The 13,839-nt window shown below is 37.3% G+C and overlaps 1 protein-coding gene across 1 annotated transcript; it reads right to left on the reverse strand.

Annotated features, from left to right (window-relative positions):
- Nucleotides 1-186: 186 nt before the first annotated feature.
- LOC104246585 (cuscuta receptor 1-like) lies at nt 187-4,801 on the reverse strand. The gene is made up of 5 exons (XM_009802399.2): nt 4,440-4,801; nt 3,577-3,732; nt 2,785-2,874; nt 2,434-2,511; nt 187-2,346 (listed from the first exon to the last, which is right to left on the reverse strand). The coding sequence occupies exons 1-5, from the start codon at nt 4,786-4,788 to the stop codon at nt 251-253; spliced, it is 2,769 nt and encodes a 922-aa protein (XP_009800701.1). The 5' UTR covers nt 4,789-4,801; the 3' UTR covers nt 187-250.
- Between the last annotated feature and the right edge of the window lie 9,038 nt (nt 4,802-13,839).

Here is a 13,839-nt window from a genome sequence, read left to right on the forward strand (position 1 = left end):
TAATATTCTATTAATTGACTACAGAGCAAATGTATTAGCCTGGAATAACATTGAGGAAGTAATTATTCCTGTATTCATGGTAGAATCTCAGAACTGTTTTTTTAAAAAAAAAAATAAAAAAACTCATTATTTAATTGGAATCCAATGCGATTTCCGGTTCTTTGAACAAAAAAAAAGTGCTGTAAGTTTGTTCAAAAGACTCACTCCCCAAGTATATTTATTTTTGCAATTTCTTGGATATACATAATAGTCAAGATGTTACCTTACTACAGATATCAGTAACTCTGTCTACCAGAAAATAGTAGCATGAGAATACAAGGTTCTCTACAAAGTGAAACCATTGATTTCGCCAACTGCTATTTACACAAAGAGTTGTGATGACCCCAATGAAAAAAACTGGAAAAGCCACTGAAAAGCTTATGTAGAATATCTCCATATCTATGAATCCATCTTCTCCTTCTTCTTCGTTTCCATCGTTTGATTGAATCGGATGTTCCAATTGAGCATTGGTGCAATTGATATGCAATGGTGGTCCGCAAAGAAAAGGATTGCCCTCATAGCTGCTTTCGTCAAATGTACTGAACTGACCTTTAAGCTCGGGTACAGCACCTGATAAATTGTTGTGTGCTACGCTGAAGACTGCCAACGAATGTAGCTCTAGTAACTCATCAGGAATTCTTCCACTCAACTTGTTGTAGGAGAGATCTATGCATCCAATTTCGTGCAAATTGGAGAATGTCTTTGGAATTGATCCAATGAGATTGTTATGCGAAAAGTTTAGTACTTGTATCTCACTTAAGTTGCCAAGCTCAATAGGAACTTCACCGCTTAAGTGATTTGAAGAAAGATCAATTCCAGACATGTAAAGTAGGGGGCCGCCTTCATAATTAAAGGAAGAGCTCTTTGTTGTAAACTCTACCTTCATTCTTACCGCGTCAAACATAGTGTATACACTCGTAAATGCTACACTTTGAAAGGCAAAACTTTTCAGTGCTGGTAAGCGAAACATTTGTTGAGAAGTCACCTCTTGACTTATGTTACTCAAGCAGCTAGGAATTGATTCTGTGAGATGATTATGAGACAAGTCGAGCATTCTCAATCTTTGTAGATGACATAGGTGGTTTGGAATTTCACCTTCAAATTTGTTGTTTTTAAGAAGAAGAATGTTGAGTGCAGGAAGGTTGCCAATCCATTGTGGAATGGTTCCTACAATATTATTATCACTGAGATCTAGAGTGAGCAAAGCTGAGTTGTTCGTCGATCCATGGGTAAGGTTTCCACTCAGGTGATTCTTGTTGAGAAAAAGGTGTTCCAAGTGGCTGAAACAAGATGGAACCAATCCGGAGAACTGGTTCTCCGACAAGTCTAAGAACCTAAGACGATCAAGATTGCACAATTCTATGGGAATGGGACCTCGAAGATGATTATGAGACATGGCAAGTAGGACTAATCCTGACATCTGACCCATCCACTGCGGAATCATGCCAGACAAACTATTGTTGCTGAGTTCGAGCACTGCCAAATTAGTGGAAGAAAGTGACTTCGGAATTTCGCCTGTGAAGTTGTTTCCATTCAAATGCAAATATTGCATTGACTGTGGAATGACAACTTCGGTTGGTAATTCTCCTGAAAAGTGGTTGTTTGCCAAATCTAGTGCTTCAAGACGTTTCATTTGCCAAACGCTAGCAGGTATTTGTCCCTCGAGATAATTTCCACTCATTTTCAAAAGTACGAGATTTGGAATCACTGAACTTATATTTGCTTGAAGTTGCCCACTTAATCGATTCTCTGATATACCGATGTACTTGACACTAGGATGGGCATGTAAAGGCAGGTTGAAGGATCCAATGAAAGCATTACCACCCAGAGACAATCCTGTAAGTTGTGTGTTATTTTGGAAAAGCCAATTCGGGAAACTTCCTCTTAAATGGTTCAATGAAAAATCAAGGAACGTCAACTGATTTTGGTAGTGAAGAAATCTAGGCAGCGTTTGAAGGTGAGTACAATTCGACATGGAAAAGATTTTCAGTTGGAACGTTGGAACCCAAGCACGACTTTCAGTTTCTGGAACACCGATATTTCCATCAGTATATACCTCTATAAGGCTAGAATGATTAGCAAAGGCCTCAAAGGAAACCGGGACTTCTAAGTTGTTATTCAAAACGTTTAGAGATACGAGAGATGTGAGTTTAGAAAGTGGAGAAGACGCAATATTTCCAGTGAACCGATTGTTAGAGATATCGACACTTTGAAGAAAGGTTAAGTTTGCAAGACAAGAGGGAAGCATTCCATCAAAGTTATTACTACCAACTCTGAGCTCTTGGAGGTTTTTAAAATGGCACCAGTCTGCAGAAGAGCAATCGACGAATATAAATCAAAGAAATGAAATCAGACTAATTAAGCTAATGTAGAGAAAACTTGAAACCAACATACCGTAATCAAATGATCCAAAAGTATGTAAATGATTCCCGGATATATCCAGATACTTCAATCTGGTGAAATCATTTAAATCTGCTTAAATGAAGAACGATGTCACTATACATTAACAACTCCATTTGTACTTCACATACCACAAAACATATTTCTATAACAACATCTCTATATAACAATCATTTGCCAGAAAAATCAAATGTTTCTCGAAATCAATTATTATGTTATATTATAGTATATGTCCTCTATATATAACAGTACTTCACTGTAACAACCAAAAAATATCAGAATAAACGAGATTGTTATAGAGAGATTTCACTGTATAATATTTCGGATGTAAATCGAGAAACTCACTTAAGATTGATTGCAGATCGTTGTGATTTCTGAGAGTATATCCTAAGTCAAGGACTTCCAAGTTGCTCAAATTTGTGAGTTTGTCAAAGCCTGTGAGAAGTATACAAAGATACTACTAGTGCAAATTAGGCAGCAATTAATATAATATGGACTTATAGATATATTCAACAGCAAAAAAAAGCAGCCCGATGCACTAATTTCACGCTATGCATGGGGTCCAGAGAAGGGTCGGACCACAAGGGTCTGTATTCGTAATCTTATCCTATATTTCTGCAAGAGAATGTTTCCACGGCTTGAACCTGTGACCTTCTGGTCACATGACAACTTTACCAGTTACGCTAACTTTTTCGGTGCACTAAGCTCACGCTATGCGTAAGGTCCGGGGAAGGGCCGGACCACAAGGGTCTATTGTACGCAACCTTACTCTGCATTTTTGCAAGAGACTGCTTACACGTCTCGAACCCGTGACCTCCTGGTTCATGACAACAACTTTACCAATTACGCCAACTTTACCGGCGTACTAAGCTCTCGCTATGCATGGGGTCCGGGGAAGAGTCGGACCATAAGGGTCTATTGTACACAACCTTAACCTGCATTTCTGCAAGATGTTGTTTCCACGGCTCGAACCTGTGACCTCGTAGTCACATGAAAACAACTTTACGAGTTAGGCAATAGCTCCCCTTCTATAGATATATTCAACAACTTTCGGGAAAACAAACTATAACACTCAAGCATTTAAATTAAAGTAATCAAGAATTGTGAATTGAGAAAGAAATTACTGTAGGTACATACTAGGTTTAGTAGGCACACTGTCCAAAGGATTGCCGCTGAGAATTAAAGACTTGAGAGATGTAAGCTGACTGAGAGACGAGAGAACACCAAGATTGAACTTATTACCACTTAAATCAAGAACCTTCAAATTCCTTAACTCAGACAACTTATCAAAACCTGTCAAATAATCTCGAACATGTGAGTTAAGTTGAAATAGATTGACTAAAATAAGTATTCCACTAAAAAAAAGTAATCCGATGCACTAAGCTCCTGCTATGTGCGGGGTCGGGATGGGCCGGACCGCAGGGGTCTATTGTATGTAACATTTTCGCAAGAGGCTGTTTCCACAATTCGAACCTGTGACCTTTTTGTCACATGGTAGCCCGGTGCACTAAGCTCCCGCTATGTGCGAGGTCCGGGGAAGAGCCGGACCACAAGGGTTTATTGTACGCAGTCTTACCCTGCATTTCTGCAAGAGGCTGTTTTCACAGCTCGAACCCGGGACCTCCTGGTCACATAGCAGTATGGTGCACTAAGCTACCGCTATGCGCGGGATCCGGAGAAGAGCCGGACGACAAGGGTATATTGTACGCAGCCTTATCCTGCATTTCTGCAAGAGGCTGTTTCCATAGCTTAAACCCGTGACCTCCTGGTCACATGGCAGCCCGGTGCACTAAGCTCCCACTATGCGCGGGGTCTAGGAAAGGGCCGAACCACAAGGGTCTATTATATGCAGCCTTCCTCTACTTTCTGCAAGAGGCTGTTTACATAACTTGAACCTGTGACCAGAAGATCACATGGTACCAACTTTACCAATTACGCCAAAGTTTTCCTCCAAAAACAACTATTCCACTAGTATTCTCAAAATACAAGAAAATCCATACCTTCATTTTCAAACCAACCTACTAAGTAGTTGTTAGGCAAGTTTAGAACCACAAGACTTTGAAATGGCAGAAACATAGACGCATTGAAATATATAGTATTCTGTTTTGGGTCTGTCCCATGGACAGAGAGTTCAATTACTTGCATTGTAGTACTGTTACTACATTTTACACCTTCCCATTTACAGCAGTCACTTTTCTTATTATCCACCCAAGTGGAATAATGAGTATTTTTAAAGGCTGCTTTGATATGCAACAGAGCAATTCTCTCTTCTTCCAAACAGGTTGAATTACCATAAACCAAACCAACCAAAACAATTACCCAAAACCATAGTAAAGTACTGATCTCCATTTTTCTGAACACAGTCAGGATTTTTTGTGTTATAGCATCTCTTAAATAAGAATTGGATGAGTACATATTGTCTACTCAAGTCATTTTCAAAGTAGTAGTGTCACGTTGTCAGTCATAGGTCAAATAATTAATTACACTTGACTAATTCAATAGTAGTATTTTCTACAGTACTGTAAGTCATTATCTTACGATAAATGGAGACTACTAGTCAAGACTCCATATATATATATGTTTTTCTCCATATTGCTTCCTTTATGGTATATTCACGTAGATAGGGGTGTACATAGGAAGGGTCAAATATGCCCCTATACTATTGAAAAAGGTCTAATATTGCCCTCCGTTATACCATCAGTCCAAATATATCCCTAACGTCATACTATCGGTCCAAATATATCCCTAACATCATAAAATGGTACAAACCTGCCCTTCCTCTGTTAACTGCTTCCCTGTGACAATAATTCATTTCCAGCTCACCATTATACTCCCATTTTCATCCCTTTCCCACAACCTTTCTTTCCCGTTCATTTGAAGAAAAATCACAGATCATAGATATACAAACAATGTGAACCGAGAAAATTCTGATTCTGCTATTCAAACTTCATGCTTATACAAACGAAAATACATTTTGTTTTATATAAAAAAACTAAGCAAAGACACAGGCGAACTAGTTTAAGGTTTCAAAATTGACCATGGTGAGAAAGAAAAACAACCTAGACACGAGAGTTAATTTTTTTTGTTTCTTTCTTTTCAACCACATTTCTGGAAGGCTACCATTTTTTTCACTCTTTACGTTTTATGTTAGAATAAAAGTACTACTAAATTTTTCCTAAATAGGTCTTACAAATTCAGCGGCAACACAAGAAAATGCAAAATAAAACACAAAATTGTAAGGTCAAGTGAAAGGTACGTACAATTCCAGGATCGACCGGAGAAGCAACAAGTATTTTGAAAAGCAAGAGGAAATAGAGGCAGTGAAGTCTTCAAAATAATGATAGAACTTCAAAGTAATTGAATTTGGTAGTTGCAAACATGGTGAAATGGTGAGGTAACAATAAAATGTGTTCATAGAGGAGGCAGTTAACGGAGGAAGGGTAGGTTTGTACCACTTTCATGATGTCAGGGATATATTTGGACCAATAGTATGATATTAGGGGTATATTTGGGCTGATAGTATAATGAAGGATAATATTAAACCTTTTTCAATAGCATAAAGGTATATTTGACCCTTTTCCGTTTGATTTTTATCAAAACCAAACCAAACCTATCGGTTTGGATTGGTTTTGTTTTGTCGGATTTTTTGGGTTTTCGGATTTTTTGTTACTTATTATTTCAATCTTACTTTGTTAAATATTTGATAAGTAAATATATATTTAGTAAAAATATAAAAAATTGACAAACATATTATCGGTTAAAATATTCTTATGGGAGAACTCTATTAGTAACAAACAATAGTTATTTTTTAGTCGTCTGACAATAATTTTTCATTGATATACACTTTCAGGTTAACCAGATTTAGTCATTAAACATAAAAATCATATGATACCTAAATATTAATAATCACTTCATTTTCGAAAAAGATATAAGAATTTAATAGATTTTAACATATGATATGAATATGGAAGAACAAAGAAATAGACATATTTTAATAACACTTGATAAGAAAGTTATCATACAATCCAATATTTAAGGTCAATAAATATGGAGCACTTCATATTCTATTAATATTTATATCCCGCAAGAGAATCCCAAATATTTCTAAATATTTTTTAAAGAAAATTCTATATAAAATCTTAAAAGTATATATAGAAGTTATATATTTATATGTCGGGTTAGTTCGAATTTTTTTACTCAATACCAACCCATGATCAAACCAAACCAAACCAAGTCGGGTTTTTTAATTAGTTAGGTTTGACTTTTCTGTTTGGTGCGATTTTTCGGTTCGGTTTGTACACCCCTATATGTAGATCAATAGATGTATAGAGATAATCGAACAATTATCTGATTCTTAATTTTGACAAATAAAAGGTATTTCTTCTTACTAATTCTTTTTCGATAGGAAAATAATTGTGTTTTGTTAATAGATTTTCCTTAACAATCAAGTTACATACAATGATCCATATCGATTATTTATAGAAATTTGTATTGTGTTCTTTCGTCTATAATTATTTAATCAAAGATTTAGTTTAAAAATATTATTTTACAACATTTTATTCTACATAGCTCGAAATACACGTGCAACGCACGTATAGAGAGACTAGTATATATGTATATGTTTATATATATATATATATATATATATATATATTCTGTGTGTTATATCAATTTTTTCTTATAAATTTTATATACTTTTTCGATTATCGAACGTAAATAGTTCTGGCGCATGCTAAAAGTGAAAAAAAAATCCAAATAATAGCCGAAAAATGTATGTATGTATGTGTATACACACACACACATATATATATATATATACAAAAATTATATAAATTATATATATTTTTTCGATAAAAATAAATAAAAAAAACCTTGAATTAAAATAAGTATTAAATCGGGTAGTACACGTTAAATTATTTATTACATACGACACATATATAGGGAACTTAAATTAGTTTGTTCGTCTTCACTCAATGAAGACTAATTTTATATTCTGCTGATATGACTTTGATGAATATTTTAGGGGGTTCGGTTGGTGAAATAGAGTCAGTCTTCCATCTACATGACTTTGCTGATATTCTGCTGATAATATATATATATATATATATATTATTAAAAAAATTATATAAATTTTATATTTTTTTGTCTGTCAAATATTAATAATTTCTGTTATGAGCTAAAAGTTAAAAAAACTTGAATTAAAATAAGTATTAAATCGGGTTGTACACGTTAAATTATTTATTACATACGACAAATATATAGGGAACTTATTAAATTAATTTGTTCGACTTCACAAAATGAAGGTTAATTTTATATTCAGCTGATATGACTTAATGAACATTTTAGTGGGTTCGGTTGGTGAAATAGAGTCAGTCTTCCATCTACATGTGTTTTAGCAAATGGATTGGAATTAATTTACTGCAACAAATTTGTGATGACCAATATGCCATTTTTAATTTTAGATATTTATTTCTCTATTTTGAGACCTCGAATAGTAACATTCAACATTCTTCGATTTATATGCGCAGTCCGTAAAATTTTCATGTGAAAAATTGATTAAAATGTAAAATATAGCTTTAAAACTCAACTAAATTGACTTCGGTCAACGTTTTGAGTAAACGGACTCGGATCAATATTTTGACAGTTCCGATAGGTCCGTATCGTGATTTAGGACTTGGACGTTTGCCTAGAATTTAATTTGGAAGTCCCTACCTTGAGTTATCGTAAATTGTTGAAAATTAGAAGTTGAAAGCTTAAAGATTTGAGAGCTTTCGGCACTTGTACAACACCATTACTTTGCCTTAGGCATTAACAACTATAGCAGGGCAACCCGGTGTACTAAGTCCGGCTATGCTGGGTCAGAATGAGGACCAGATTACAGTGGTCTATTATACGCAACATTGTCTTACATTTCTGCAAGAGGCCATTTCCACTGCTTGAACCCGTGAACTCTTGGTCACACGGCAACAACTTTACTAGTTATGCCAAGGCTCTGTTAGGTCGTTTGGGACTTGCCTGCAAAATTTGAAGTCATTCTGAATTCATTTAATACATTTCAACAAGAGTTTTGTAAATTGGAAAATTTAATTTCGATATTATTTGACGTGATTTAAGATCCCGAGTAAGTCTGTATTATATTACGAGACTTGTTGGAATATTCGGACGAGGTTTCGAGAGGCTCGGGTGAGTTTCGAACGAGTTTCAGACCATTTTTGTTCAAGAACACAAATATGGTTCTGGCGCGTTGCACCCGCGCAATTTTGGCCATAGGTGCGTGATCGCTTCTGCGGAGGCAGTGTCACTTACGCGACTTTGAGGCCAGCGAAGCTTGGGATGCAGGTGCGATGCCCGCTTCTGCTGTGCCATTATCGTAGATGCGATCTTTCTCGCTTCTGTGGCTTCCTTCGCGCTTTTGCTTAGTCACTTCCGCAGATGCGGTCCTCTGATTGTCTGCCCTGTTCTGCAAATGCGAGCTCGCAGATGCAAAAATACGGTCCGCAGATGCGAAAATGCTGGACAAAATACATAAAATCAGGTGTTAGCCATTTTTTTGCTCATTTTTGAGATTTGAGTCTCGGATTTGGGTGATTCCAAAGGAGTTTTTCACGATTTCGACTTGGGTAAGTGTTCTATATCCAAAAGTGATTATATTTCATAAATCTATGGTTAAATTCATCGTTTATTTCGGATTTAATTGGAGGAAAATGAGATTTTTTTTTGTAAAACTTTTCAAAAACGAAAATTTAGGATTTGAAGGCCCATTTGATATCAGAATTTGATAATTTTTATATGATTGGACTCGTCTCGGAATGAGTTTTCGGATTCTGCTAGTTTTTTCGAGATTCAAGATGTGGGTCCCACTATTGATTTTTTAGATGAATTTTGAATTTTAATTCGAAAAATTAGTAATTTCATATGAAATTAATTCCTACGATTCATGTTGAGTGTATCGAATTGTTTGTGACTTGATTTGAGGCTATCAGACACCAATTTGTGCGACGAATCTTGAGTTGGTTGCAAAGTGAGGTAAGTGTCGTGGTTAACCTTGACTTGAGGGTGTAAGACTTGTTTGCCTATTTACTATGTGATTTAAATGTGCGGGTACAACGTATATGTGAGGTGACGAGTACTTATGCGTTGTGGTTGAGTTAAAGCACGCGGATGGAATTTGTTCTTGTGAATAATTGCTTATTTAATTAGATATTCCTGCTTAAGTTTGCTATTATTCAGTTGATCATTATTCATGAAATTATTGCTAAATTAATTATTGTTGAATATTTTTGGAAGGTGAGATCAATATTCTAGAACTAAATTGATTGATTAGTATAAATCCCCCCATTTAAAATACTCTTCCGAAATTATATTATCACTTTTATGGTAAGGAAGAGTGTAAAAACATGAAGGATGATGTCGTGCCATTTATATTATTTATATTATCATTGTCATAGTAAAGAAGAGTGTTAAAGAACGAAGGGTGATGCCGTACTATTTTCACATTATTATTTATTGATTTATAAAGAGAGGAAGAGAGTTAAAGCACGAAGGGTGATGCCGTGCCATTTAAATTAGTTATTCATCATACTGTGGCAAGAAAGAGAGTTAAAGCAAGAAAGGTAATGCCATGCCATTCAAATTATTTATTTATCATTTCATTGGGGGGATGAGAGTAAAAGCACGAAGGGTGGTGCCGTGCCATTTTATATTCCAGCTACCTATTTTTATTTTTGATGAGTAATTTGGATGTTACGTGACACTTCTCCTGCTGGAATTATTATATCTTTCCCCTTCACATGTTCCCTCCCAAATTTGTAAATTGTTAATTACCGTGTCCATTATTGCTTCGTATATGTATATACTTGTACAGGTTGTTCATGTATGTGTCTTGTCATAGCCTCGTCACTATTTCGTCAAGGTTTGGATCGACACTTACAGACTGCATAGTATTGGTTGTACTCATACTACACTCTGGACTTCTTGTGTAGAGTTTGGAGTTGATCCTAGCAGCGTACCATAGACTTCCTCGGATTCAACTACCCAGAGAAGACTTGAGGTTTATCTGCATATTGTTCGCAGTTTTGAAGTCCCCTTCTACTTTATCTTAGTTGTATATTTCCTTTCAAACAACTTGAATTTTATTCAGACCTTTATTTGTATTATTCTAGTAGCTCGTGCACTTGTGACACTAGATTCGAGATGTATTTGGGTGATTCGATTGTTATGGTCTTCCGTACTTTATTTTAGTAATTGACATCCATTTAATTTGATTTGTTTAAAAATAGTTAAGATTATTCTAACATTGGCCCTCCTTTCAAGTGAAATATTAAGCGTCATCACGGTCTCGAAGGTAGGAATTTCGAGTCGTGACAAGTTGGTATCAGAGTACTAGGTTACTTAGGTCTCATGAGTCACGAACAAACTTAGTAGAGTCTAAAGGATCGGTATGGAGACGCCTGTACTTATCTTCCAGAGGCTATGAAGTTTAGGAACAATATCACTTCTTTCTTATTCTGTCATGCGATTTTATTCTATCATCGATGATTGAACCATTCTATTCTCGTTCTCTTGCAGATGACAAGAACATATACTACATCTACCGCCGAACAGGAGCTAGAGCCCCAGTGGCAACTATGACCAGGGGCAGAGGTCGAGGTCGCGCCAAAGGCCGAGGTAGAGGCAGAGGTAGAGCTTATTCTAGAGCTCGAGCAGCAACACCTGTTGTATAACCTCAGGTGGATTTAGAAGTGGAGGTTCCAACTCAGAACGTACATGTTGGACTAGTTTATGTTCCAGAAGGATTCATAGCTACTACAGTGCTTCAAGACGCTCTAGTCCATTTCATGAGCCTTATTAAGGGTGTGGCCCAGAATGGTACATTTCCAGTGGAACCAGCAGTCTCACAGGCTGGGGGAGGAGCACAAACTCCCACTACTCCTGCTCCAGATCAGATGGCTCCCTAGTATTAGGCTCCAGTAGCCTGCCAGTTAGAGTAATTTTGCCGGTTGTTGTGGCACAGGCCGATAATAGGCCCGCTATATCTTCTGAGGCTTTATTGAGAGTGGACAAGTTTACTAAGATCTTTCCAGTTTACTTCAGTGGTGCACCTTCTGAGTACCCATAAGATTATCTTTATCGCTGCCATGAGGTGCTAAGAACATGGGTCTCGTCGAGACCAATGGGGTGGATTTTGCTGTGTTTTGGATGATGGATTCCGCCAAGAGGTGGTGGAGAGATTATATGTTGACCAAACCAGCTGGGTTGCCTACACTTATCTGGGATCAGTTCTCCCAACTATTTCTAGAGAAATACCTCCATGTCATACTGAGAGAGGATTACCGCATGCATTTTGAGTGTCTCTAGTAGGCAGTATGACTGTTACTCAATATGAGACCCGTTTTTGGATCTATACCGCATGCTACCATCTTGCTCCCTACTGAAAGGGAGAAAGTGAGGAGATTCATTGAGGGACTCACTTACCTTATCAGGCTTCTGATGGCTAAGGAGACGGAAAGTGACATTTCCTTACAGATAGAGATGATTCTTGCTCAGGAGAGGGGACATGTGTCTGATAAGAGACCTCGTCAGTTCGATGGGTTTAGTGGTACCTCGTCTGGAGGCAAGTGTAATTTTGGTAGAGGACATCCTCCCAGGCTGTTTCAGTCAGCACTCCAAGCATCTCATGGTGCTTCAGGGAGCCGTGGTCCTATTGCATCTTATCCAGACCAGTTAGCTTACAATGCATCACCAGCTCCTATTAGTGCAATTCCGATCCAAAGTCATCAGGGTGGTTATCGAGGTCGACATGGCCAGTTCTAGGGTCAGCAGTCACAATAACTGAGTGCTTGTTATACTTGTGGGGATCTTAGACACGTTGCTCGATTTTGCCCCAGGTCTCAGGGCAGCATGCAACAACATGGTTCTCATGCCATGATTCCGGCACCAGTTGTTCCGGCACCCGTCCAGCCAGTTAGCGGCAGGGGTCAGACAACTAGAGGTGGAGGTCAAGTCGTTAGAAGTGGATGCCAGCCAGTTAGAGGCCGTCCTATAGATGTAGCTCAGAGTGGTGGGGCCCGACCCTAATTTTATTCTTTCCCAACTAAGACTGAGGTCGAGTCGTCTGATGCTATGATCATATGTATTGTTCCAATTTACCATAGGGATGCCTCAATTCAATTTCATTCGGGATCCACTTATTCCTATGTGTCCTCCTATTTTGCTTCATATTTGGTTGTGCCTCGCGATTCTCTGAGTGCTTCTGTGTGTGTCCACATCGGTAGGAGATTCTGTTGTGGTATATTATGTCTATCGTTAATGTGTGGTTACTATTGGGAGTCTTGAGACTAGCGTGTATCTTTTACTTCTCAATATGGTAGATTTTGACATCTTTTTGGGTATGGATTGACTGTCACCTTATCATGCCATATTGGATTGTCATGTCAAGACGGTGACCTTAGCTATGTCGGGATTGCCTCGATTAGAATGGAAAAGAACTTCTAGCCATTCTACCAGCAGAGTTATCTCTTATATGAAGGCTCGACGTAGCCACAAACAGTTTGATACAATCAACACGAGCTAAAGGATCACTTCCATAAGAAAATACTAAGAGCCCGTTTGGACATAATTTTTTTTCCTTTTTTCCAAAAAAAAATCACTTTTTTTTCGAAATTAACGTTTGTTCATAAAATTTTCAATTTTCACTTGAAGATGCATTTTGAAAATTTAAAAAACTCGAAAAAACTATTTTTCAAAATTTTCACTCAAATCACTCATAAAACATAAAAAAATAACCCAAACTGAAATTAATGTCCAAACACAACTCCAAATTTCAAATACCATTTTCACTTGAAATATTTTTTTACCATTTTTTGGAATTTTACAATTCTTATGTACAAGTTCCTACTAAGTTATTAATCAAAAGTCAAAAGTCAACTCAAAAGTTGGCCCCCGGGCTCACGTCTCGAAATCCGATAAAAGTCATAAAATACGAAAGCCCAATCAACCACGAGTCTAACCATACCAGTTTTATTAAAATCTGACACTAAATCGACACACAAATCCCCAATTTAAACTCTCTAAATCCCTAACCTTAAACTTCAAAATTACACCTCAAAACCACACAATCTAGGTGGGAAAATCAATGGGGAAACATCCGCATCTGCGAAGGCCACTTAAGGTACAACCAACCGCTTCTGTGGTCACAAATCCCGCTCATGCGGGTGCGCATCTGTACAGAACCATCCGCTTCTGCGGACTAGCTCCCCAAGTCCTTTTCCGCTTCTACGATCCTCCACGCGCAGGTGCGAGTCCGCACCTGCGGAATTCCTTCCGCATACACACTCCACAACCCCCAATCCAAACTTCTCTTCTGCGCTTCCCAACTCGCACTTGTGACAAAGTTCCGCA

This window comes from Nicotiana sylvestris, chromosome 4 (genome assembly GCF_000393655.2).
Source record: "Nicotiana sylvestris chromosome 4, ASM39365v2, whole genome shotgun sequence".
NCBI classification, from domain to species: Eukaryota; Viridiplantae; Streptophyta; class Magnoliopsida; order Solanales; family Solanaceae; genus Nicotiana; species Nicotiana sylvestris.